Source organism: Amphibalanus amphitrite, unplaced genomic scaffold, assembly GCF_019059575.1.
Source record: "Amphibalanus amphitrite isolate SeventyFive unplaced genomic scaffold, NRLGWU_Aamphi_draft 000255F_arrow, whole genome shotgun sequence".
NCBI classification, from domain to species: Eukaryota; Metazoa; Arthropoda; class Thecostraca; order Balanomorpha; family Balanidae; genus Amphibalanus; species Amphibalanus amphitrite.
Genome location: NW_024881750.1, coordinates 513,217 through 540,301, shown reverse-complemented (window position 1 = coordinate 540,301; position 27,085 = coordinate 513,217). Strand labels below are relative to the sequence as shown.

The window sequence follows — 27,085 nt, the reverse complement described above, 5'->3', positions numbered from 1 at the left end:
CTTTCTGGCTGTATTTAAATATAGATAAATACTTGATGACCCATTACATTTTTTACATGTTACAATATTACATAACATAAACATATTATCAAATGCAAGATTTGCTCACAGTTCAATTGTGATTTAAAGTTGCAATTTGATTTGTTTTGTCCCACCCCAGAAATTTTATTAATAAGTTAAGTGTATGAGAGCTATGCTTAATTTGAGCTTTACTTTACTGAACGCAAGCGATGGATGTACATTGTAGGTACAGCAATATTTGTCAAATACACCTAGGTAGGTTCTACGGCTTATATAGCCTTTTTTCACTTTTGCCCTTGCAAAGTAAAAGGAATGTTTTCTAATTGCAAACATGCTCACATCATAGTCACATTGGAAGGTTTGAGTCCAATGTCCAGGCTAGCACTCTTAGTTTACTTTTCAGCTGGTCCAACTGCCAGGTCAGCTTGCAAAATTGCACCCAATGCATGGCTCATGTGAACCATGATGTCACAAAATCTATTCAATAGCTGAGCTCTCACTGAACCTATTTACAAAACTCAAACAAGTAGAAGGTACTCAGGTGCCATAAAAATTAATTTATTGCCTTTTTTGTTACCCCTTTTTCAGTGTTCTCTGTGGTGCACTACTGCATGCAATAATGCCTGAAAAGCACTCTGAGAAGGAGAGCGGCGAGCTGCTGCCGCGCTGCTCCGAGTGCACGCGCCGCTGCCGGTCCCGGCAGCACGCCGACCTGGTGAGCGCGGCCATCACGCAGGCGGACGATGAGCCGCTCATATCGTACCTGAGCTGGGTGTGCCACGCCGCCGCCACGGGCACCGACTCGGCCGGCCGCACACCGCTGCACGTGGCAGCCTCCTGCGGACGGACCCAGGTCAGTGTGGCGGGCGGTGATCAAAGGGCGCATTCTTTGTCCCGATGAAGAGCTATGTTCGGTGTTCCATTAGGGAGATCGTTAGCCTCCGGAGGTGACGAGCGCGGTAGTGAGAGTCTGGTTCGTGTTGATTCGGCGATCGCTATTCGTTCCCGATGGGATTGGGGATGCCCTGTAGGCGTCGGCACTGGTCGCTAAATCAGCACGGATATTAATAAGAATTTTGTGCAAAGCTAGGCTAGTAGGATTGAACAGAACCGAGCGCTCTCAACTGATGTGCGAAGATCTGCCTTGTTCTCTCGCTGAGTGAGCCCGACCCCTGCGTCCCTTACCATGTCGCCCCGTGCTGACCGGTCCAGCCGTGTATCGACAGCTGGTGGAGTGGCTGGTGCGCGTGCGCGGCGTCCCCCTGGACACCAAGGATGCCGAGTCGGGGATGACCGCCCTGCAGAGGGCCGTGTTCTACGGACAGCTGGGAACCGTGCGCACGCTGCTCTCGGTGAGGATGGCTCGCAGACACTGCTGTATAGATGAAATTACGCAAAAAATGAATAAATAATGGTACTTGTACTCGCGAAATCGGTTTGGTGTTCATTCGATTCGTAAGAAGTTATCGCGGAACTATGTACATTAGTACGAGTAGGTCCGTGTCGTGTCTCATAATTATATCTACTCTACACGTTTCTCTTTCCGGCCAACCTTCACCAGCTTTCTAGAGCAGATGTTTTGCCGCCCCTTCCCCAGTAAAGTAATCGTGCTCCCCATATACAAAATATCTAGTTGGCGAGGATGACCCCATCACTAGTCGCCATGGCGTACCAGCGATTTACCCTGACTGACTTTTGTTCCGTGCGGCAGCTGGGCGCCAGCGCTCTGACGCAGGACCACGCCGATATGACAACCTACGACGGCGTGCACGCCGACCGTCCGCCGCTGGTCGAGCTAACGCCCAGCGCGCCCTGCGAGCCGTACGTCTGGGGTGCCAACCCGTGGTTCAGTATCGGAGTGGAGCGCATCAAGGCGCGCCCGGTGCCCGAGCCGCTGGATGTGTTCCGCCGTGCCGGTTTCTGGATCAGACAGGTGGGTGCTGCAGAGACGCAACCGGTACCGCCCGGTGATTGAGTTGGTCTGTAGAATCAGTGATGCTATTTGTGATACCTACAGTAGTTTCATGTGATAGTAATATCTGGAGTAATATCTGGTGATATCGTGAGCCCTGGGCACTGGGCAGTGTGGACACAAAGTTTATCGTAAATTTGATGTCATCTTCAAAAATTGCTATATATCTGCGCTTCGAGATTCTGTATTTTGATGAGGCCTTTTAACATCATCATGAGAATCTCATCCAAACCATTCCATCAGACTATGACCCATCTCCCCAATTTCACCATCACACTGCCGGCGTTGTCATGTCTGTCGTACACTTGATGATTCCTCTGACGGACCTTGGTCGCCCCTTTCTATCCGCAGATCGCCATGAGCAAGTTCCACACGGTGTTTGTGACGCAGAGCGGCGAGGTGTTCAGCTGCGGTCACGGTATCGGCGGCAGGCTGGGGCACGGTGACGAGGAATCGGTGATGGCGCCGCGGCCGGTGCGCGCCCTGCGCGGCGAGCGCTGCGTCCAGGCGGCCGTCTCCGCCGAGCACACGGTACTGCTGACGGAAAGTGGAGGTGTGTGGACGTGCGGTCTGAACCACGCCTGTCAGCTGGGCCACTCGCCGCCGCCCGCGCAGCTGACGGCGCCGCGACTCGTCGACTGGAGCCGCGGACGGCGCGACCGTATCACCGGTGTCTGCGCCTCCAGGTGGGCAGAGAGCCGCGGTAACGGGGGAGAGGGTTTAATGTCAAAGGTGGTCGTACCTATAGCGAGGCTGGTGTGCTTCTTTCAAAGTGTTTTCCAAATACTCAGCTGCTGTTATAGTTCTACCTCTGTTTGACACTCAAAAGTATTTTAATGGGCATGGACTGCTGCTAGCCTCAAACGTAATGCCCGTAGGTATGGTTTACCCATTCAGAGTCCGTTGACATGTCGGTGTATGGCCCGATGACAGGTACCACACCGTGCTCTGGAACTCTGAGGCTCTCTACTGCGTGGGGCTGAACGGCGGACAGCTGGGGCAGCACAAGGACGAGAACGCCGACAAGCGGTTCATCCTGCCGCGCAAGGTCACCATGCTGGACCGGTCGCCGGCCTCCTCCGTGTCGGGCGGCGGCGCGCTGCGCCTGACACACGTGACCTGCAGTGACGGCGGTACGGCGGCGGCCACGGCGGCCGGAGACGTACTCCTGCTTTCCGAGTACCGCTGCCGACGGATCGCCTCTCGACTGCTGAACGTGCGCGCCCTGCGGCTGGCCGGCGGCGCGCCCGACCCGGGCTCACTGCCGGCCGGCCGCGCCGCCGAGTCGCGTCCCGAACCGCTCCGACTGCTGGTCATCACAGCGGCCGGCCAGCTGTTGCTCTGGCACCAGCAGTGGCCCACGCTCACCAGGTGAGAATAGAGATCACGGCAGTGGCTCGCCCTCGGCCCTCACTAGAATGAGAACAAGAGAATAGTGGTTCCTTGTACATTTGATGACCATGCTTAAATAGACAGCATTCACAGGATACTCGATGTATATTTCCCATAATCTGAGCTCTGCAGTGCGTCTTGGCCCGTGATCTTTGCGTACTTTCCAGAAAACGTTTTCGTTCTTCAGATACAGTTATTGCCTACTGCTCATAAGTCTCGTTGTCGTTTATCGCCGGTGCGGTGACTCTGCGCCCCCCGCCGCCCCACAGGTGCGTGCCGGACCTGCGGCGCGGGCTGAGTGTGGCGGACGCCGAGCTTGACCGGCACGGGCTCATCCTACTGGCGGAGTCGGGTCAGGCGTTCACGGCCACAGTCACACACGGAAAGGAGGCACCCGCGCCCGCACCCGCGGCGACCGTCACACACAGTAGGGCGGTGCCCGGACACGCGGCAGGCACCGAGCGCGACCGGCACTCGCCGCCCAAACAGGCTGCCAAAGGTGCGTGGACTGGCGACCGCCTTCGCCTACCTCACATCTGTGCATCTTATAAAGCCGGTTTGCATTCGACGTACTAACGTATTGAAAATGCTACATTTGCCTGGATAAATTGTTAATTATTTGTTCACAAAGTAATGCCTATCATTAGAAATGCCTAGGCCTTTTTAAAGTGTGTAAACTTCTTAATTGACACCTTTTATGATCAATGAGTGCCATATGACAGGCGCCTGTGTATGGCAGGTGACAGCCGCCCGAAGCCGGCCGGGAGCGCGGGCGGCGTGCCCACGGCCCGCCTCCACCTGACTCGTCTGCCGCACATCCACCGAGGCGTGAGCGTCACCTGTGACGGCACCGGCGGCAGTGCGGCAGCCGTCCAGTGCGACCCGCGCGCCTTCCTGCTCGAGGTGGGTCCCACGGCCGGCTGAAACGCCTGTCCGCATATGAGAGGCTGTGGTGTTGGTCAGTGGGGGACTGTGACTGCAGTCGTGCTGCGCTTCTTGTCTTTTGAAAATAGTAAGTTACAGGAGGCTAAATTCTAACTGATGGTCTGCATGTGTGGGGCTCAGTCGTGCCCGCTCGTTTTTTTCGCTCCAAAATGCATTTTGGCTTTATCGTTGAATGCTTTGGTAGTCACTAGCCATGCCGGTCCAAGTATGGTGGAAGGCCTATACTCTCCCGGTACCCGACTGACTCCCCCCCCCCGCGCCGCCCTCCCAGGTGCCGCAGGTGTCGCCTTCCCAGCTGCGCCGTGACCTGGGTCGTCTACTCAGCTCTGCCGACGAGACCGACTCCATCCACGATCTGGTGCTACTGGTAAGTCGCGTCGAGTGATGCGTGTGCAGGTTTACTGTTCTGACTGATGTACGTGCCGATTTGGTCGCTGTATTCACTGCACTGGGTAATTACGGAGCGAGCGAAGCGAGCGGAGTCTCATACTGAATTAAGGGAAAATCCTGAGTATGAGCGGCCGGCCGGCCGTGGGGACGCTCTTCAAAAGCTAATATCTTAGGAAAGGGACATCCGATTGACAAGCGGTCTTCTTCACTGAATGTCACTTGGACGTAAAAGTTCTGTGGTGTGATGACCACCATGCGTTCTTGCCAACCACCGCACGTGGCGCGTGGTAAAGTTGGACATTTTTTAAGAACCCCAAAATTGCAACCTCAATAACGGCACAACGGTTGGGCCGATTGAATTGAAACTCGGTACACAGTTAGGTCTCCATCAGATAATTCATCTGCATGTGTTAAGGTTGGGGTGCTACTGCACGTGCGCACGTGCAGGGGGCGCTCCTAGATCTCGAGAACGGCTGGGCCGATTGCGCTCAAATTTGGTACACGGTTGGGGACCAGTTAGTAGGGTGCCGTGCAAAAGTCAGTTTGGACCCCGTTTGCACGTGCAGAATGCCGCTTCCAGATCTCAGGAACGGCTGGGCCGATTGCGTCCAAATTTGGCACACCGCTAGCGGCCGGTTAGAAGGGTGCTTTGCACAAGCCCGTTGGAAGTACCCTCTCGCCCTTGCGCACGTGCAGGGCTCACTATCTTGCTCGCTCGTTCTTCGCCCAAAAGGCGTTTTACTGGTAGTAGTGCACAGACACGCTCAGACTCAACAACACTCAACGATCTCTGGCCGGAGACTGCCCGCTCGACCCTTCTCGGACGGGGGCCGGCTACTGCATTGCCTGCCGTATCGGCCAGCAGCCAGCACAATACGCACATGCCCGCCCCCTCTCCCCAATCGCGTAATTATTCTAATAAGATTGCGCCATTGTTGACATAAGTTGCATTACATTGCCTCGATGAGGCGCTGCGGGCGGCATCGGCGTCGTTGTGCCATGCGAAGCGCTGGGTGCGGCGGTCTCGGAGCACTGATGGGACATCCGGGGTGGTTGACGATTGGCATTTGGCTCTAGGTTGCCAGCCAGCAGTCAGCACAGTCCGCACATGAATCATCGTAATGACGTCAACGGCATGGTGAACGTGTTTATTATCATAATCATAGAGCGTACACCAAATGAAGCAGCCAAATACGTTCAGGTCAAGCATCCTTCAAAAACGAACGTGAGGGGAAGAACAAAATTCAGGTTGAGGCATGCGTCGCTGGTTCAGGACGACTTACTTAGACAGGGTACCTTATTGACTTGGATTATTATGGCGCGTAATTCTATCGAGAAAGGGACTGGGGATGAACTTGAGTACGATGGCTTGAGAAAGTTACATCATTGAAAGTTAAAAATGTGCTGACTATTACTGCCTAAAAAAATGACGCACGACTCTAGTTTTATAGATATGCAAGTTCAGTCCAACCACCTCGCCACGGTGAAATGTATCACACCTTTACAAATAATCACAGAAACACGATATGACGTACCCCAATGGTGCTGGCGCTTAGAGAAACACATGCATGCATTAACAGCCAATAAAACACCAAATCACTCAGCGGTAAGATCTTGAAGGAGTGTCTATGTTATGAGTCTTGTATGCAAGGCGCACTTTTTCGTCGTCATGTGTACAAGCTAACAACAAGGTTCCCGTAGGCAAGCTAACTTAGCTGACATACCAGCCACTGCCATCACTATCCAGGGGCGCACCATCCATCCCCCTGTCAGTCGGCTGTCAGTGCCTAGTCACGCAGCTGGCACAGTGGCAGCAGCCGCGAGCGGCAGCTCTCGTCGTTCCAGGCGCCGAAGTCGGTGGTGGCAGCCACCATCTCCAGGCAATCCTCTCCGATGGGGTCCACGCCTCTGTAATCGTCGGGCTGGGTGGCCGCCCACCGGTGGCCGTGCAGAAGCCCGAGCGGGGTGCCGTCCTCCGCTTCGAACCGGCCCTCGGAGTGCCGGTCGGTCACTCCCAGCCAGACGCGCCGGCCGCCCGACAGGCCGGCCGCGCACAGGTTCTCGGCCGCAGTGCGCGGCACGGCCAGTGTCGAGTTGAGTTCTTCACAGCGCCGCTCGGCGGCCTCATAGTCGAGCGATACCAGCTGTAGGGAGTAACAGCGGCCGGCGCAGGCGGTGAACTGCTCCGGGCACTTGGCCACGCACCGGGCTCCGTCGGACGACTGAGGACGCAGGCAAAGGGCCCAAAATGTCACTGACGTAGTTTTCCATCAATTTGGTTGCATTTTACGCCGAAACGGTTTTATAAAGCAACTGCGGATGCTGCCATATGATGATATTGACTATGATTTAAGTAGTGAATGCGGTATAATACAGTCCAAAACAAACGAAAGCCTACAAATGGCGCATAATACACCATTAAATCCCAACAAAGCCGCCCACTTCCAATGTAGTTTCTTCGTAGTTTCTTCGTAAAATATACCTTGATGTAAACTACTACCATTGATGATCCCATCCACGCTACTACCAAGCTTTATGAAATCGACTGCTGGTCACACTAGGCTGTCGCTAATTGCGGCACCATGCGACACGCAACATTTTCTACCGAGTCCTAGGGATTGGATGGATGGGATGCTTTAATTGTGTTTCTAATGTTTTGTTAAAAATAATATGCCTGAAATATATTGAGCACTGGCATGTTCAACATTGTTACGTGGAAAAAATGAACGAGCTTTGTATGAAAATGTTCAGACAGAATTTTGAAGCCACCTCTCTGATATTCCCTCGGCCGTCTCACACTATCAGCCGTGCTGGGTACACACCTGCTTCTCTGGAACGCAGTGTTTCCTGACGGCGTCGCTGACTGCCGTGTGGATGGCGTCCTTCAGGCTGTCTGTCTTGCCGAGGTCCCTGGCGGCCGCGTGCGGCCAGAGAAGAGCCGCCAGGACCAGCAGGGGTAGTGCTGACCTCGCGGCGGTGAGGGTGACGGCGAGCTGCATCCTGGTCGACTGACAGGGCCCGAACAGCTCTGTTGGCGTTGGTTCTGGTCCGTCGGCAGTAGTACCTTTCACAGCTGCGAGCTGCCGTGTGCGACTGAGCGACTGCACCGGTGGCCGGTCGGCCTTTCCGCCCGGGGCCGAGCCCCGTCTCTGTACGGCCGTGCTATGTTTACCAGAGATCCCGGCGCGCCGGTGGCGCAGTGGGATGTCCCGCTCTGTGACGTATGCAGTACGGCCGACTCCGACAATGTCGTGGTTACTGCGCCGACTGGCTGCCAGGGGCGCTGGGCCCGCCCCACATGCAATAGTGGTGCCAGCTGTGTTTTGGTAGGAATTCTAATATCGGTGGCGATACATACCAAAGTCGAGAGAGAACACGGCACCCGGTGCCGTTCCCTACCCCCGTTCCACCATATGTGGGTGGATTTTGGCACCCATGCACCCACAATGTTCCAGCCGTTCATTGCCCATGAACCCACTCATGCATCATGGTAATGCCTCAATGCCATCGTAATGCCAACGACATAGACACCGTGTTTATTTCCTCTACCATAGAGCGTGTATCAAATGAAGCAGCCAAATACCCACGTTCAGGTGGAGCATCCTTTGTAAACAAAAACGAGAGTGAAGAAGTGCAAAATTCAGATTTATATGTTTCTCGCTGATTCAGGGCGACTAAAGGCATGGCAACTATAGGTACTTACCTTGGTCTTTATTATTATGGTGCATAATTCAATCGAGTAAGCAACTGGGGTGAACTTCTATAAGTACTATAAGTGTAACTACAATTGTATAAGTGTGAGTGAACTATAAATGTACCAATCGTATGCACGGGACCATGTCACGTCTGTACAGAACTGGTATCGTGAACAGTGCTGATCCGTGGCTGCAACCAGTCGTGTGTCGCTGGGGCGCCTCACCCAACACAGTCTGGTGGTGGCTGGGCGCACTGTCCAGCACCGGGCACCCTCTCCGTCGGCACCTAGTCGCGCAGCTGGCACAGCGCCGCCAGCCGCGAGCGGCAGCTCTCGTCGTTCCAGGCGCCGAAGTTTGCATTGGCGGCCACTATCTCTAGGCAATCCTCGCCTGCGGGGTCGATGCCGCGGTAATTGTCCGGCTGTCCGGGCGCCCACCGAAAGCCGTGCAGCTGACGGAGCGGGGTGCCGTCGTATGCCTGGAAATGGCCCTTACGGCGCCGGGCGGTCACTCCCAGCCATATGCGCCGGCCGCCCGACAGGCCGGCTGCGCACAGGTTCTCCGTCGCAGTGCGCGGCACGGCCAGTGCTGAGTTAAGCCTCGCACAGCGCCGCTCGGCGGCCTCATAGTCGAGCGATACTTGCTGGAGGGAGTAACAGCGGCCGGCGCAGGCGGTGAACTGCTCCGGGCACGTGACCGCGCACTGGGCTCCGTCGGTCGACTGAGGATGGAGACGGTGCGTCACACTGGGCCAGAGGGGAGCAGGTCACACTGGGGCAGTGGGTCAGAGGACAGAGCAATCATGCCACACTAGGGAATCGACTGTCGCTAGCTGCTGGACTATTCGACACGCAACATGTTCTACTGTGTCTGAGTGAGTGGAAAGATGGCATACTTCAATAATGCTTCTAAGGTTATGAGATTCAAAAAAAAATAAAAAAATCACTGGTATGTTGAACATTATTAGGTAGATGAAAATGAACGTACTCGTTGCGGAAATAATTGGGATTTGGGACAGACTTCAGGCCACTTCTCACGAAGCTCCTTCGGCCGTCTCACACCGTACGAGTACCTATCGGTCGTGCTTAGTACAATAGGAGGTACACACCAGCTCCTTTGTTGCGCAGTGCTCCTTGACGGCCTCGCTGACCGCCGTGTGGATAGCGTCCCTCAGATTGGCCGGCTTGCCGGGGTCCCTGGCGGCCGCGTGCGGCCAGAGAAGAGCCGCCAGGACCAGCAGGGGTAGTGCTGACCTCGCGGCGGTGAGGGTGCCGGCGAGCTGCATCCTGGCCGACTGACAGGGCCCGAACAGCTCGGTCGGCTGCGGTCTTCACGCCTAACACTGCTCTGGACTGAGCCTATATTCTTGATTGCTCTGGACTGAGCTTATATACTCTGGACTGAATCGTGCCGAGCGGCGCCGTAGTGTACGGCCGTGATTTGTTTACCGTATAGTGCGGTAAACATAACACGTGTGCGGTGAGATCCGGGTGCGGCGGTGGTGCAGCAGAGGATGTCCGGCTCTGTGACGGCAGCTGGGACGGCAGACCCCGACACTGGTACGGTCACTGCTCGCTCGTTTACCACGGGCGCTGGGCCTGGAACATTTGACACCGCCGACTGACTGGCCGTTCCAGCTGTACCTCCGACTACAGGGGACTCTATATCAACGGACCGTCCTCCTAACCTTGGTGGCTGTGCTCCGCAGCCGACCGTCCCTTGGCCACTGCAACTCTCCGCTTGAAACCACAGTATCTATAAGAGGGCGGCGCAGTGCTCCCGCAAACCGAAAAGTGACGCCTAATCTCTTTCGGATTGGCTGTACGAGCATTATGTCGGTACATGTGACCTCTGGCACGAATTGCTGATACGCGGTGGCCACTCGACGAGCCGATGGAACAACTCAGTTTGAAACGATATGTTTCACTAGCACGGGATGTTTATAACTTTTGTATTTTCCCGTGTCTTATTGCTATTTTAAATGAGAAAATGAACCAAATGAATAAAAAAGTAGAGGTAGATGAATAAAGATTATGCTCTAACAGCGTGGTCTTCCGAACAGGCGGGCCACGAACGTTTTCCGTGTCACAAGTTCATCCTGGCGAGCGGCTCGAGCTACTTCAGCCAGCAGTTTGCCGGTGTCGAGTCCGGTGACGTGACCACCCACCGAGTGGATGGGGTGCCAGCGGCCGCGCTGCGCCAGGTGCTCCAGTTCCTGTACATGGGAACCTGCGACCTGATGCGGCCCGGACCCACCGACTTCAGGTACGGACGGAGAGGAGCAGCGGCAGGGGGAAGGGGGACCTGCGACCTGATGCGGCCCGGGCCCACTGACTTCCGATACGGACGGACGGGCGGCAGCAGGAGGGAACGGGGGGGGGGGGGAGAACCTGCGGCCTGATGCGGTCCCATCCATCCCCGACTTCAGGCACAGCCGGCAGTGATGCTTATTTTACAATGACTGACTGTTGCCTGTATCTTATGTATGTCTGTAGGCCCGTATGAATATAACAGTATGTCAGCGACGAATGCCACCTCTGTTGTGTTAGTCTCAGCTTGTCGGGAGTGTTCTGAGTTCTGACGCTGTGCTGCCCGTCAGACTGGAGCCGACTGACCCGGGCACGGGGCCGGGGTCACGACCTCAGCCGCAGCACAAGTCGGACAAGAAGGCGGCCGGGAAGGCGCGGCCGCCCCAGCCGCTGCAGGTGGTCCGGGAGGCGGCTCGGCGACTGGGGGTGCCGGCGATGCTGACCAAACTGGACGGTATGTGGGAGTGGGAGCCAAACTCAAGGGTACGTGAGACTATAAACCAAATTCAAGGGGTTTTGGTTCAACATGAAGCCGTAACGACTTCATATGACAAATCTGTGAAGAATCACTCTCTGTATCACTCTCGGTCTGGCGTTCTTACGCTGTGGGACGGAAGGATGCCACCCCTCCCCGTTCTCTCTCACTCTAACCCTGGCCTCCTCTCCCTCAGGGGTCCGTCTGACGGCCGGTCGGATCGAGCTGGCCCGCGGAGCCGACATCAGCCCGGCGCCGCTGCGGCTCGACCCGGCCGCTCCGCCCGGCCTCAGCGATGTGTCCGTGGTGGGCACGGATGGCGCCGCCGTCCTCTGTCACAAGTGCGTACTGGCCGCACGGCTCGAGTACTTCAACATGATGCTGTCCAGCACCTGGGCCGAGGTGAGGGTGCAGCGGCGGCATTCGCAACGCGCTCTTTAGATGTCATTTTGTGATTGTCATATAGAGTAGTCACAGGAGATGATGCATTTTTTCGAAAACTAATTCATCAGTTGGCTATTCAAGGTAATACAAAATGTCACAGACCATCAAACAATTATAGTCTGTTCCATATCAAGCTTGCAGTCGGAGTTTCTTCGGCAGATCGCTCCTCCGCTCAAGAAGTTGCGTCTTAACCCTCGCCGGACCTATTGGTTTTCTACATACGCGCCGGCCCAGGGGGGGGGGGGCGGGTACGACCCCCCCCCCCTCGCCGTTTCGCCCCTGGTGGAGCTAGCGCGTCGCGGAAAAAACGAGCGTGTGCGCCGTTACGAGACGCAGAGATTGGTACCCGATTTTAAGGTCCTAGGTCAACCGGTGACCTCTGAGGTCAGGTCAAGTGCCCCAAGGTACGGTTCAGTTTTTGGTGAATAACTTCGCAAAAAACGGCCGCAGAGCGCCGATTTTGGCAGCATCGTGTTCGCCTTGCCCAGGCGCGTCGAATGATATACTTCTTGTCCGGGTCAGGTCAACTTGGGGTGTTGACCTCAGGTCAAGGTCAGGTCAGCACCCCAAGGTCACGAAGTTGGTCGAAAGAGGTCATGTCGCATATCATTCGATTCGGCAGGCCTTCCTGAGTCCATTGGTGGCTTTCCCGACTCGCTAGCTCAATTTGATCAAGAGTTATTGACGAAAAACTAATATGACCCTGATTACGTCATAAATGACGTCACGCAAGGTCAACATTGCAAAAGTGACGCATCTAACCTTGCAAGGAGTGCATCAAATCACGATTCTGTGTGCTTGAGATAGTTGGAGATCGTTCCCGGCGCCAGAATAGTAGTTTTCATTTTTCCCCATTGACTTATAATGGTGAGGTCACGAAAATGACCTGACCTCATATGACCTTTAGGAAAAATCCGAGATATGCAAGTTGTGGGACTCATAATGGATACTAGATCCTGCAAGTTTCATTTCCCTGTGACATCTCCTCTGGCAGTGAGGGCGTTGCGAAGTTGCGACATCTGAAGACCGTGCAGAGGTTCACTTATGACGTCATAGGTCAGTGACCTGACCTGACCCAAAAATGCGGTTGGTGTCAAAAGATGCGGCTTGGATCAAAGGTCAGGTATGCCAAGTTTCAGCTCTCTATCAGTATCGCCAGCGTGTTCGGAGCTATCGCGAAAAAACCTTATGGGGGGGGGGGGGGGCGGCACCCGCTCCCCCCCCTCGCCGCCCCCCCCCCCTCGGCCGGCGAGGGTTAAAGGGACCCTCCCACCTTTAAAAAAAGTTTATGAATTGGCATGAAAGTGATGTCGCTCGGTTCAGAAAGAGCGAAAACGAATATCTACCAAATTTCACCGAAAAATATTCACCGGTTTTCAAGATATTAGACTTTTACTTTTGTTTACTTTTTGGGATTTCCGCTGTTCCTAGCGACTTTATTTAAAAGTGCGGCATTTGTTGCGCGCAACGCAGCATATACCACCGCGTGCTACAAAACGTTTTAGTCAAACATTTAACGGACGTTCGAAAGCCTGATGACGTCATCAGATTTAAGTGCCAATACCAATACATTGTGGCACTTATTTGCACAGATGTCAAAATCAAACTCAAATTTCTTTGCGATGAAGTAATTGCTGGAGAAACGGTTTTCACGGCACTGATTTTCAAAGAACGTCCATCAAGATGGCTATCTCAACTCAAATCTAATGTTAAGGTGGGACAGTCCCTTTAAAATGTAAGAGCTGTATATACAGAAATCACGCACTGCTTTCAGTAGGGCACTTCGGCTGCAAGCTTGAAACGGAACAGAGTATAGCGCCGAATAGTCAGTAACTTTGAGTGATCAATGAATCATTGTTCAACTATCCTTGTGTCTGCCCGGGTCTGTTGGAGAGAGTAGGCCGGATCAGTTCCGCTGGCCATCCGCTGATCATCTCTCCCCGTCTGTCGTCTGTTTGCCCTTTCACAAGTGTTGGAACAGACCCCTGGATCACTGTCTCTGACCATCTCCCATTATGTCCCTCTCCCATACTCTCTCCTGTGTCTCACAGAGCCGGTCGTCCGAGTCAGTCCGTCTGTGTGTTCCCGGCCCGGTGCTGGCGGTCTGCTGACTGTCTCTCCCCCCTCGTGTGTCTCTCAGAGCCGATCGTCGAAGCCAGTCCGTCTGTCTATCCCCGGCCTGGTTATAGCCATCTGCTGACTATCTCTCTCCCCCCGTGTGTGTCTCTCAGAGTCGGTCGTCCGAGCCAGTCCGTCTGTCGGTCCCCGGCGCGGTACTGGCCATCCTGCTGCGCTACTGCTACACGGACGAGGCTCTGCTCCAGCTGGGAGATTCTGAACAGCTGCAGACTGATGACCTAGAGCTGCTCTGTGGCCTGTTGGCCGCTGCCGACCACATGCTGGCCGACCGGCTCAAACACATCTGCGAGGTGAGGCGGCGGCCGCAGTGGTATCAAGCCGAGGCACAGATCCGCTGAAAGGCAATGAATATCGGCGCTGGGATTGGCATTGCTTGCTACACATTATACTCATGCAACTTGTGCTTACAACTAAATATACCCCAGCCGGCCATTGTGTTGCCTAACGTTTAAGTAGCAATGCTACCACTGGTCATGCCGCTGTACCGTTCAGTCCCCTGCCCAACCGCCTGAAGCGACTGCCTTCCCGTGGACCAACTGTTGCCGCCTGGTCAACTCTTCGATAACAGGAAAAACGGCTGCTCCTGTCCAGATGGCCACTGGCTGGACCAACTGCCACTCTCTACCCAACAGGCTTTATCAACTGTTGTCCCCCTATCCAGCTGCCCACTGCCCGGACTGCCACTGTCCCCTGCCCACTGTCCGTACTGCCACTGTCCCCTGCCCACTGTCCGTACTGCCACTGTCCCCTGTCCACTGACCGTACTGCCACTGTCCCCCTGCCCACTGTCCGTACTGCCACTGTCCCCCTGTCCACTGACCGTACTGCCACTGTCCCCTGTCCACTGCCCGTACTGCCACTGTCCCCTGCCCACTGTCCGTACTGCCACTGTCCCCCTGTCCACTGATTGTACTGCCACTGTCCCCTGTCCACTGACCGTACTGCCACTGTCCCCTGTCCACTGCCCGGACTGCCACTGTCCCCTGTCCACTGACCGTACTGCCACTGTCCCACCGTCCACTGACCTTACTGCCATTGCCCCCTCCCCCCTGTCCACTGTCCGTACTGCCACTGTCCCCCTGTCCACTTGTCCACTGACCGCGCCGTTTCTTTTCGCCGCAGGTGGCGCTGTCCCGGCAGCTGACTCTGAAGAACGCCGTGGAAATACTCGAGTTCAGCTCGCTATACGGCGCCGAGCAGCTGCAGGCAGCCTGCAGTCAGTTCATCTGTCTGAACCTGGCCGCCCTCATGGAAAACAGGTAGGTAGGGGAGAAGAGGAGCTGCCTGAGGAGTGCACCAGGGAGACACCAGCTGCGACTCAGAAAACGCTTAGCTGTCAAAACAGTGAGACGTCACATCTGGGAGCTAGAGCCATTGACGACTGAAATAGCGGCCCGTGCCGTTTTCACGGTTTCACGGGCCGGCCAGGCGGCCAACCCTCAAAAGTCAAGGGCTCTCAAACCAGGGAGCGATGGCGATACTTTCTACACACGGTACTTTCAAGAGAGACTATACAGAGGAACACCGATCACATCACCACCGTTCCGTCATTTTAATCCTCAGGACAGTCAAACTCTTCTCCTCCACGCCTCAAACCCCCTGAAGCGGACTGGACGGTCACCTTAATCCGACTTGGGTAGCCCCATCCCAGGAGCAGATCCATGGCCGGGTGCGGTGACGGTCAGGGGGCTGGGTGGTCTGTCCACCTGGATAGGCTCAGCCCCGGTGGCGAACCAGGGCGGACGCCTAGACTAATGTCTCCCCCTTATTCGTATTATCATCCCGGCTTTGAAAGGTCTTGTCAGACCGAAGGGGCGTAACCCTACAAAACGAAAAAAGACGTATCATGCTCAGGAGTTTCGTTAAATGTGTTTACTGTATTTTTGAGCGTGTTAGTCATTTAACGACCGAAAAGTGATGCCCTTCTACATATAGGTACAATGTATATAGTATATAGGTACAATGAAGACATACCTAAATGTCATATTCTGCCCCGAAGAAATGCGATGTCTTACCTTAGCAAAAAATAATAATGACCCGGAAATAGCCTAGGGTGTCGTCCTTTGCTCAATGAAATGGTCGATGTGGTATTCATTTTCAGCAGCTCTGGTTACCAGCTGGTTAGGATCCGGAGGTTAAGGCGCAATGTATGACAAAAGCATCTTAGTTAATGTAACACCGCTTCAGCTCGTAACACCGATGTTTGAAATAAATAACTCGAGGCTTACTTACACAATAACTGCAAACTTTTGTAGAACGATTTAGTCGCCGCTGAGTTTCCGTGGCTGCCAACTTTGAGGCTATGAATTTAGCATCAGCGATAAGCTATGACGTCATTTCATCCGGAATTCAGCAGCCGACGTGTAGAAACACGTGCATTGGAAAACACGTAGAGTGGCGTCGTCGGTTAGAAGCAGGGTTATGTCAGCCAGTCGTACAATGTATAGGTTAGTAACGCCGAGGAGACTCCCGTGCGGAATTCGCGCAAATTGCGCGAATTGTGCAATTGTGTAATGACGAGGTGTCTTGAGTTTTTTCTTCAGAATCTTGACTTTTGTAATGACAGTATGACTGTATTGAAAAATTAGGTGCAGTGGAACTGCTGAAACATTCTACACATACTCTCTGACTTGCATATGTCGGCTGTTATGTCATGATGTTTAGGTACAATGTCCATTATGCATTATTTGGTTAGTTTGAGATGTTTCAAAACCATAACTTTTATCTTAGTTTAGAGTATGCAATGGTATGCTATCAAAAAGCTTTAGCACCATTTGCTCAACTAATTTCACGCGTTCTGGATAACTACTTGTTTTAACAGATATCGATCGGAGTATGTAGGTATGTACCTACGTCCTAAGTATAGGGCTGCGGAGTCGGAGTCGCAGTCGGAGTCGGAGTTAACGCTGCATAGCTCAACATCATGCACTGCACCGGTTTGATTCTGATTGACGATACTGCGCTCGAAATTAGATTTTGTCGAAAAAGGCCATCTTGCTGTTTTGGACGATTTTTTTCAGCGAAAAAAGCTGAAGACGGCGAATTCCCCAGAACTTGCTTTTTAATTATGCATGTTATTTTTAATGCATATTTGCAACGCAAAGCCTTGTGAAGCACAAAGGATCGTTTCAGGCAAGATAAAAACATCTCCATTATGAACTTAATATCATGATATTGTTTTTAATTGAACCGTCCGGAGTCGGAGTTGGAGTCGGAGTCGGAGTCGGAGTCGATTTTTGAAGCCGGGGTCGGAGTCGGAGTCGGAGTCACCCCAAAATCCATCGACTCCGCAGCCCTGCCTAAGTACACTGAACCTCCATCACCATAGGAATACATACTACATAGGTACTTCAGCAACTTGCAAATGAGCCTTTCCCAAGAACGGTACATTCAACACATAGCGCACAATAAGTGTAATATACAAGGAACTCTGCATATTGTATTTTAACTTTAAATGGCACATTATTTTCATGTCAGTCGCCTGACTATTGATTCCACCTGACTCGTGTTGGGGGTATTGCGGACCGGCCACGTGACTGTGGTGTGGTGCCTCACCTCCATTCGCGGTGCGTGCGGGCCCGGATTTTCGCGGTGCCTTCGCTACTTGGCCCGTTGCGTGCCGGTAATGGCCCGCGAGCACCGCGAGGCTGGGCGCTGCGTGTATAATGTTGTATGAAGGCTAGGGTCTCTGCGGCATCAACTTGGACAAGGGACATATCGCATACACACGTCTACAGTACAAATGTAACGACTGGTCACATTAAGTCCACATCGCATGGCAACAAATGGATTTTGGTTATAATAACTTTTGAAATGATGTCCCATACATTAGCAGCGGCATTACCACATACCACATACTCACTGCATGTGTATTGGTCATTGTGTGCTGTGGGTCGTGACATTGACTGCTGCACCGGTCGCGACTGCCTTCCTGCCACAGACGGCCCCACTCGGCGTTACCCATTGAGCCGATCACCAGTGCGCCATAGCCGCCTCAATGGGCCATCCGACGTGCGGCCAGGGCGGTCAGGGCGGCGGCGGTCCCTCGTGACAGGGACACATTGCCGACGGACCGGGGACAGGGCTTCGCCGGCCACCGGGTCTAAGCCGAACCGACCATTAAGCTCAACACATAACCGCCCATGGGGCTCGAGCTAACAAATAGCTTGCTGAGGTCCAACACATTGCCGCCCACCGGGTCTGGGCCATCAAATAGCATGCCGAGGCCCAACACATAGCCGCCCATCGGGTCTGGGCTGTCAAATAGTCTGCCGGGGCCCAACACACAGCCGCCCACTGAGCCCTAGCGGACAAACGGCCTACCGGGGCCCAGGACATTGCCGACTTGCCGGGAAGGGACGAAGCCGCCCACCGGGCCCGAGCCAACTGTCTACCGAGGCCCAACACATTTCCGCCTACTAGGCTTGACCCGAACCGACAAATAATTGTGACTGGGGCCCAACATATAGCCGCCCATCGAGCTAGAGCTAGCAAATAGCGTTCTGTGACCCGTCAGATAGGCGACCCCCGGACCTGGCAAATGGTCTCATGAGGCCCAATACATAGCGGGCTAGTGGGCCCGGCTACAGACATATAGCCATGATCTAGCCGGCTTCATTTAAACATCTATCCGGCTTCACTAACTATGCAGTAACTGACAAACCAGGCACCACATATAGGCGACCTACGGGGTAGAACATTACCACCCAATGTATGTACATACATAACAAGCCCACCGGGCGCAACACGCAGACGGTTTCCCCGTCCGCAGACCCAGTTTCCGGTCTCCGGCGCAACCGGCTTACTGGTACTATTCAGGTTATGCATGTTGATTTGAATATCCAGGCACCAGATTATAGTGCATGTCCAATGTTGTACAGTGTATGTACGTATTTACGCCGCATGGTCGCTCCGCTGGTAATTGCCGTCAAACGTTCCGCTCCCATAGCGTTTTATAGCCACCTGCAGATCGCAGCTCCGGGCGTCGGTGGGTAACTGCCGGCGCCTGTATATCACTGTTATTGTTATTGCTGGCGCAAGTGGTGTTTCTCCCAGGCTAGGGCGATGATTGATTGTTTTCAGCATGGAGAGTCGACGTGGCGCCGGTGGCCGGCATTGGAGGGAGGGAGGGGAGGGACTTTTCGACCGACTGACTGGGCGGAGAGGGGAGGGTTGGACACTTAGCCGGCCGACAGGGCGATGAAATCACACGCGGGCTTCCTATCTGTTCTGGCAAACCGATGATGAGTTCTCACAGTTCCGTATCCCCGAGCGGATATGCCGGGCGCCCTGGCCGCTCGCCCGATTCGTTGACAGTGAGTCAGTCCACGAGTTTTAACCGTCTCCGTTTGCCGCACTGGACAGGACGCTGGAGCAGGCGTCCGACGAGGTGCTGGAGCAGCTGGGCCGCTACTACCGCCGGGAGAACCCGGCCGTGTCACGCCGCCGGCTGACACCCGCAGACGGGCCGCCCGGCAAAGAACTGATCGCCGCCGTGCACCGCGCGTATCCCGTGTCTCCGGACGACCCGGCGCCGGAGCCCGCGGAAGGTAGGGACTGGATTGGACAGTGGACCAGACCTGACCTGACCTGACCCGAACTGATCCGACCTGACCCGACCCGGTGTCAACGGACAACCCGGCGCCGGAGCCCGCGGAAGGTAGGGACATGACCTGATCTGCTCCAACCTGCTGTCACTGGATGACCCGGCGTCGGAGCCCGCGGAAGGTAGGGAGTGGAGACCATGACCTGACCTGACCTGATCCGACCCGGTGTCACCAGACAAACCGGCGCCGGAGCCCGCGGAAGGTGCAGAAATGACCTGACCTGACCTGAACCAACCTGACTTTACCTTATGACCTTGGTCCGTATTCCTGATAACAATTGCACTGTTTTCGAATTTGCGTCTACTCTTGAAGGTTTCTTCTTTTGAAACACTTTTTTTACTAGTGCGACGTTATGGGCGCAAAATGACCTTTGCAGTCGGCGCGCCCTACAGCCCCAATAAACAAATAAACACTATTGTCCAGACGCATTAAGAGACAGTTATATTGTGACTGGTCGGTAATTTTTCCATCCCGTTTACTTTCCTTTCATTTCGATCATCTGCACCGGGAAACATAGTCAGATACCCAAGGGACATTTGTGAATTCATCATGGGGGGCCCGCGCGAGTTCTTCAATTAGCCGCTCAGTTCTAGGGCTGGGTAGGAGTCCAGTTGTGTGTCCTTCCCAAGCGCTAACTGCAGTCGCGCTCTGTCCCTGAAATATGAACCAGCGCTCTGTCCTAACCGCAGGCTGTTTGAAATAGACAAACACTATTCTTTAGTACAGTTGTCCCCACGATTAACAGTCATATTGGGTCATCTCAAATCTCAATAATTCAGTACCTATTGTGGACGCAATTAAATAGTTACGTGCAAGACTGGAACAGCTACCGATGCTGCAAGCACCTGATGACCTGATAAAGCGGTATGAGGTCATGGGCCGCCCACGGCCTGGCGAATAGGTGTGTCGTGTCAGCGGAGTGGCACAATGGCGTGCATGTAAGAAATGCTCGCACTTTGCCGGACTTAAGTTCAACGTAATGAAGCTCGGCCTTGCGCCCGTAACTCCCTGAGGCGCGCTCGTAGCTCGTTTACCCAGCGCTGCCAGGCGACGAAGGCGTGTGAATTCGCCCGCCTGCCGCCCCCTGTGTGTCCCTGTGTGTGTCTGCTGTGTGTGTGTGTGTGTATGTGTGTACCAATGACGGCCACGGACGACGCCCTCCGCTGGGGCCGCCGAGTTAATGCATCGCGTGCGGCGGGAACCTGGACCCGAGGCTCCCCTGTGTAGGCCGCCGAAATGCCAGCGAATGTTAAGCTGCATGACATCATATGCGCGGTAGGTATCGTCTTTATATGGGGCGACTCTGATGCCTTTTCATTTACTTTTTCTGAATGGCTCATGCGCTACCTATATGCCAGTTATTGTCAAACGATTGATGGCATCTGATAATCTCAGTTTGCCTTTACCCTTTGGTGGTAAGTCGACCTATTGTGTAACCTGTTTGTCATCGTGATAATGTGACATGAAGACAGCGCTCCCCAGACCTATCGGCTTTCTACATGCCGATTCTATCAACCCTAGAGGTTGGTGCAATTCCGTCGCAGTTATGAATTAAGCTAAAGCATTGAAAAAGCGAGGGCGTTGGGCGTCACCGGACGAATTAAATAAAAGTGTGAAGACCACAGGTCTGTCAGTGACCTCAGATATCAGGTCAATGACTCCCTTAAAAAGGGGGCAGTCGTGGGGTACAGTTCCGGTGATCGTGCGGAAAAGGTGCATTATGACATATATTGAAAAATAAGCATTGAAACCCTCAATGTTGAGAGAGGTTAGGGATAAAAAACGCATCCGTCATCAGTGTGCTTGCATCAAAGCAAACTCATCTCTCTGAGGTTTGCGACAGCTTGATGTCTATACCTAACCGAAGCTAAAATGATGTCTATACCTAACCGAAGCTAAAATGATGTCTATACCTAACCGAAGCTAAAACTAAAAAGGAACATATTTCCAAGCACACTCGAACAGGAACCTGAATAAAGTTGGTGAGTAGAAAGTGAGGATCCCAGCAAGCAAGCTGCGAATGTTGTTACGAACAGCCACAAAGCCAACTTTTCTAGTTTTGGATTAGAGCTATCCTCTGATTGGCGGTCATGTTACCCACACATACAGACACGGATAGTCGGTAGCCTGGTGACCGCCGCGGCGCTGCGTGAGTTGGTGATGTGCCGCCCCTCAATATTGAGCCCCCGTATACACACGGAGGTCCCCCACACCGTGGCCCGGGGCGCGGTGGCGCCTCTCTGTATAATCGTACATGACACCGCTGGTCGGCGCCATTGGCTGAGCCGAATTGCGAGTAATGTCGGGCCGTGCCGTGCCTGACAGGGATTTGTTAGCGGACTGCGAGTCGAATAGACATAGCCGCGCGGTGCGCGGTGCGCTCCCGTGACCCGGGCGACGGTGCAGAGTTATGTCGGACGGCCCAGGTCTATGTTGACATGAAACGCAATACTCAAGTGTGAACCAGCTTGAGCCAGAAACTGATTGGGAGGTGGTTTGACCCTCGTCTTGCTTCGGCATGCCGCCGGCACGCGACGCTCGAAAGTTTGTCACAAGACATTTTAGGAAATACTTACGTCACTTGAAAGGAGTCAGTTAACATAACAATAAAAAAATGAAACGATGTCCAATTAACTGAATCATCAGACTCGTCAGGACTGCTTCATATGTTACTTGATTCACCTCGGCAGCATGCAGTTGGACTTGGACTATAACTTCAAGCACTGTATTTAAAAGTTCTCTGGAACTATATGGCCGTAACTTCTAGTGACGTTGACCTCAACTCGCCATAGTCGACCGAACATGAGCCACTCTGACGTTATTTCCGGCCAACTTATGATGGTTACCACTAAATTTTTCTTTGGACACACGGTGTCCACTGTCCAGTTCCTGCAGCAGAAGTTACTGAACGTTTGATGTCATTGCCCAAGAAGCTTAGAAGATTTTTTCTCAAAAGTAGACAATATCTTCGTCATTGTCACGACGACAATGACGTCATATCGAACGTCATTGTCGAACGTCATATCAATGACGTCATATCGAACGTCATTGTGGTTCTGTTGAACCGTGCTTTGACTTAGACGAAGGTCTCCTTGAAAGGCTGTCCGGTGGCCCTCAGTCTTGGTACTCTTGCAAATTACAGTGTCTATTAGCCGCACGTCACTGACGAGTGCTCAAGTGCTGGAATCATACCATGCTAAGAATCATGCATTGCTTGATTGGTTATGTAACGCCGCAGGCAAGTCACGGACCCAAAATAGCGGCGGTGGGTACCGCTTCTGTGAACACCTGTCGGCCGCGTGCACAGTCTCCCAGCGACCGGCACACCAAACACGGAGCACGGTGGCTCTCGGCGCAGAGCACGAGTATCGAACGTGACCCGCCGGTCCCTGCGCTAACCCACGTGACCCGCCGCCTCTAACCTGTGATAACCAACGTGACTCGCTGCTCCTTCCCCGCGCTAACCCACGTGACCTCAGCTGCTCCTTCCCTGCCCCCTGGCCCTGTTTCACTGAATGACGCCACCTGTCGCTAGTGGTATCGTGGTTATGGATTTAAACATCAACAAACTCCGACGCCCCAACATTGAGAGACGCTCTGTCAACCTGCAACAGTGATCTAGCGACCTTCGGCTTCATAGCTCGCACCTACAGGGGTGCTGACTTACTAAGTTACCTCATAGCCCACTCTCATGCAGGGGTGTTGCTGAGTTCTGTCACTCATTTCGTAAAGCAGTGCTAGGCCTGCTGAGATTCTACACTCAAAGAGCCACGGTACATGCGAACAGGTAAAAGTTTGATTGCTGCTCCCAGAATAGACGTTAACGGCGATATAAGAAATGGGAAAAGCGCCGAGCTATGTCGAAAGTCTGCATGTCGATGCTATAGATGACGTCATTCCTTGGTCAATCCCACAGTCTCCATGGACATAGAGAGGTCACAAATAGGTATAATAGTACATGGAGCTGGCAGTTTTGGGGGTAAATGTAACGAGTAGTGCAAAAGCCACAAAGTCACTGTTTGATTAGGTGACCTGAATACCATTGCACGCATATCCTTTTAGGTCGACCTCATTAATCACGCCACAAAAATAGGACATAGTTAGGGACTCGGGCGGTGCTAGACGCAGTTTACGGGTTACAGCGAACGTCCGCTGTGATGGTCGTCTCTATTTTCGTATTTGTATGTGTCGGTGTGTCTGTGTCTGTCTGTTTTATTGGACTCGATGCCGTGTGACTGATGTGCCCGCTACTGTGTCTGTGTGTGTGACCTATAATGTCTCTTTTACTGAACCAGATGCCGTGTTACTGATGTCCCCGCCACTGCGTCCGTGTCTGTGTGACTGATGTTATTGCCCCTGTGTCTTTCTCCGTCTCTGGACTTGTTGCTGTGTAGCTGATGTGCCCGCCCCTTTGTCTGTGCTACTGTTCTCGATGCCGTGTAAGTCATGCGCCCGCCGCTGTGTCTCCGACTCGCAGAGGAGGTGCGGTCGCGGCCGCCGCCCCGGCGCCGTCCCAGCGGCCGCCGCTCGTCGGGCCCGTCACGCGGCCCCGGCGCCGAGCCGCAGCGACAGCGGGCCGTCTCCAGCTCGTCGGTGATATCCCTAACCGCCTCCGAGGCTGCCAGCGAGGACGGCGACACGCTGCCCGAGCTGAACGGCGCCGACATCCCATCCAGGTGGGCGCGCGTTGACAGCTAGAATAACGCAAACATCTCGCACGTAATTCGCGCACCTCCCGCCCCGACTGGCTGCAGTTGGTTAGGTGCGATGACCTGGATGACTGAGAGGGCTGAGCTGGCTTGGGAAGGGGTGGTCTGACCCTGGTCTGACCTAACAGAGAATTGAGCTTTGAGTTTATTTTACGCGTGATTTCTGTACTACACGTTTACTTTGCGACATTGTGTTTGTAGCGTTCGTCCCTGTCTCGACTGCGCGCTACCTGAGGTTACATTATCTTTTTGTGTGTGGCAGCCCGATGCTCGGCTTCCTCATATGTGCTTGAAGCCGACACTCTGCCGCCCAAGTTAACCCCCAGCTGTGCCTGTGTCGCCGACAGCCCGGTGCCCGAGTTCACCCTGGTAACCCGGAGGCGACACCCGGAGCGCACTGCCGATCAGCCCCCACCTCCGGCCGAAACCGCCGCCGAACAGCGCTACATACCCGGGATGACGCCTCGTCCGCAGCCGGCGCGCGCAGCTCCGCCGGACTCTCCGCGGGAGGACCCGGTATCCCCGCGGGAGAATCCGGGATCCCCGCGAGAGGACCCAGGATCTCCACATAAGGATCCGACCACACCGCCCGAGGCCTTCCCTGCTCTGGGCTGTGAGGTGACCAGGACCGCTGCCGGGCCCAGTCCAGCCTCCGGCGGGTGAGTTCTTGGTGAATAGCAGGTGTCAATAACAGTGTGGTCATGAGACTGTAAATAGGCGTATTTTTCCATGTGACCGCCCAGGCCCTAACCCTCAAAGCGAAGTTATTGCCGATTTTGCCCTCAAAACAAGCACACTGCCGATGTTGGCTGAGACCGAAACCATGTGTTACAGACCTTAAAAAGACGCTTCCTGTGTCGCGACTCAGACTATCTGCGCTATATCTCCCTTCGCTGGGTCTATACTCAGCCCGACCCTGTGTTCCAGTGACCGACCCGCCGAGGGCAGGCGCTCCAGCACCAAGAAGGGTCGCCGCGGCCGGCCTCTGGCCCTGGACGGGTCTCCCATGGCTCCAGCCGCGGCCCCAGTCACTCCAGTCAAGACGGAGACGCCTCGCCGACCCGCCTGGTCTGCCGGCGCCGCCAACAGACCTGCCTGGACTGCCGGAACTACCAACGGCACTGGTGGGTGGCGCAGCGCGATTCACTCATACTCACTAGCTTACTAACTCACTCTATCTTACTCATGCATTGACTTGTTTCTGTTTTTCATACCTCCTTCACCCCACCCCCTCGCTTTCTATCTTTCTCCTCTCTTTTCACTCACCACTTACTGGTTCTTTGTTCGTTTATCCAGTTTGGCCGACAGTTTTCCCCATAATTCTGCTTTTCGGCTCGGCCAGAGTCCATTGAGTTTCGGTGTTAGTGTTTATTGCGTTATTTCATCGTGTGGCGTGCCGTCGTTGGTCGGTTCGGTGTGTTTTGATCCCTGCCGTGTGGCCCGGTGAGGGCTGTTTTGTGTGACGATATCGCTGGAACTCGCCGACATCAGGCGAGCGTGTGCGACCCCTCCACAAGTGACCGCCAGTGGGTCGTCCCAGGAGACCAGTAGGGTAGCCTGGCGCACATGCAATGTTGACCCGACCGTGACAGTCGCAGTGGATATTGAATGGGTGTTAGCCACGGTTATAATTGTTATTGCAAAGCTGAAACTACTTTGTTTGTTTTGCATAGTTGAAACTGATTCTTGTTGATTGTTTATCGTACTACTGCAAGGTGTGGACTGAGTGAGGGACTGATGCACTGATACACTTTTTAAATACACTGATAGGGAAACTCAGGATAACGTACTGCAGCTGTGTGCGTGCCGGATATCGGCCCATCACGAAGTTTCCCATAAAAGTTCCCCTCCCATTTCACCATATCAGTGTGAAAGGACGTGAAGCTGGTTATGACTTCCCTTCTTTGCCTGTCGCAGACTCGTCGGCGGCTGCCTCCCTGGCCGACATAATGGCCGAGCAGCGGAGAGTGTCGGCGGCGACTCGCCCGGAGCCGGCGGTCGCGCCGGTACCGGTACCGGCTCCGGCTCCGGCCGCCCGGCTGCGGCTCCGCTCCAGCGGTGAGGGCGGCGTCTGGGGCGGCGCGCCCGTCTCCCCGTCTGTGGCGTCTCCGCCGCCGCTGGCCACCAGTCCGCCGGAGCCAGCCTCCCTGGATGACATCATCCGTCAGGAGCGACAGCGCATCGAGAGCAGGCAGATCATGCGCGACAAGTCGCTGGCGCTGATCCAGGTGGGCCGGCCGGCGGGAATGTCTCTCGGTGTGTGTTTGGGGAGGGGAGGGGGAGGGTCTCGGTCCGGTGGGTGGGCCCATGTCTGGTAGGTGGTCTGGGGTGCGATAGATGGTCCGTTGGATGGTCCCTTTCTGTCTAGTGGTTTCGATCCGCCGAATGGTCTGCTGGTTTGGTGGCTGATCCGTTTATCGGTAGATTGATATTCCTGGAATGTATAATTGCCTTTGTCGCGGTGGGCGGCCCCCTGGGTCTGCTTGCTTATTCCTGGTCCTGTGGGCGTTCCTTGGTCCCTTTGTGGATGGACGCCGGTATGGCGGTAGCCTGGTGGGTGATCCAATAGGTGGATGGATCTCAATCCTGTGGGTGGGTCCCCGGGTCTGACATATTCGGGTTAAGATAGTTGGTCTAGCCTGTCACCTATAGCCCTCCTACCCTCTTCCCCCTTAACCTTCATCCCTTGTGACGAAAGTCGCTCGACCGGCTCTGCGCTTCTTAAAAAATGTTTTTCGTGACGATCTTATTCATAAGGACCGTGAACGAACACCAGAATCCACAGCACAGCTGGTAACGAGCTAGTGTTTGGCAATTTTATTCACGTCATTGAACCGCGCATACCACAATGCCAAAACTGTTTTTGCTGTATGATGTCCTCGCCATTCCTTTTTTGCGACTCCCACCTCAGCCTAGTCTGCACCGTCAATTATTGAATTTATCATGAACCTCCCAACGAACGTTACTTTATATCAGATATACCTGTAA

General features: G+C 54.2%; 1 protein-coding gene across 1 annotated transcript; it reads left to right on the top strand.

Annotated features, from left to right (window-relative positions):
- The first annotated feature begins 613 nt into the window (after nt 1-613).
- LOC122386559 (inhibitor of Bruton tyrosine kinase-like) lies at nt 614-25,617 on the top strand. The gene is made up of 18 exons (XM_043375848.1): nt 614-874; nt 1,248-1,373; nt 1,733-1,954; nt 2,345-2,679; nt 2,927-3,364; nt 3,655-3,884; nt 4,125-4,288; nt 4,602-4,697; nt 10,478-10,680; nt 11,015-11,178; nt 11,396-11,601; nt 13,875-14,072; nt 14,905-15,041; nt 19,147-19,331; nt 23,866-24,064; nt 24,445-24,756; nt 25,025-25,221; nt 25,589-25,617. The coding sequence occupies exons 1-18, from the start codon at nt 641-643 to the stop codon at nt 25,615-25,617; spliced, it is 3,675 nt and encodes a 1,224-aa protein (XP_043231783.1). The 5' UTR covers nt 614-640.
- The last annotated feature ends 1,468 nt before the right edge of the window (nt 25,618-27,085 follow it).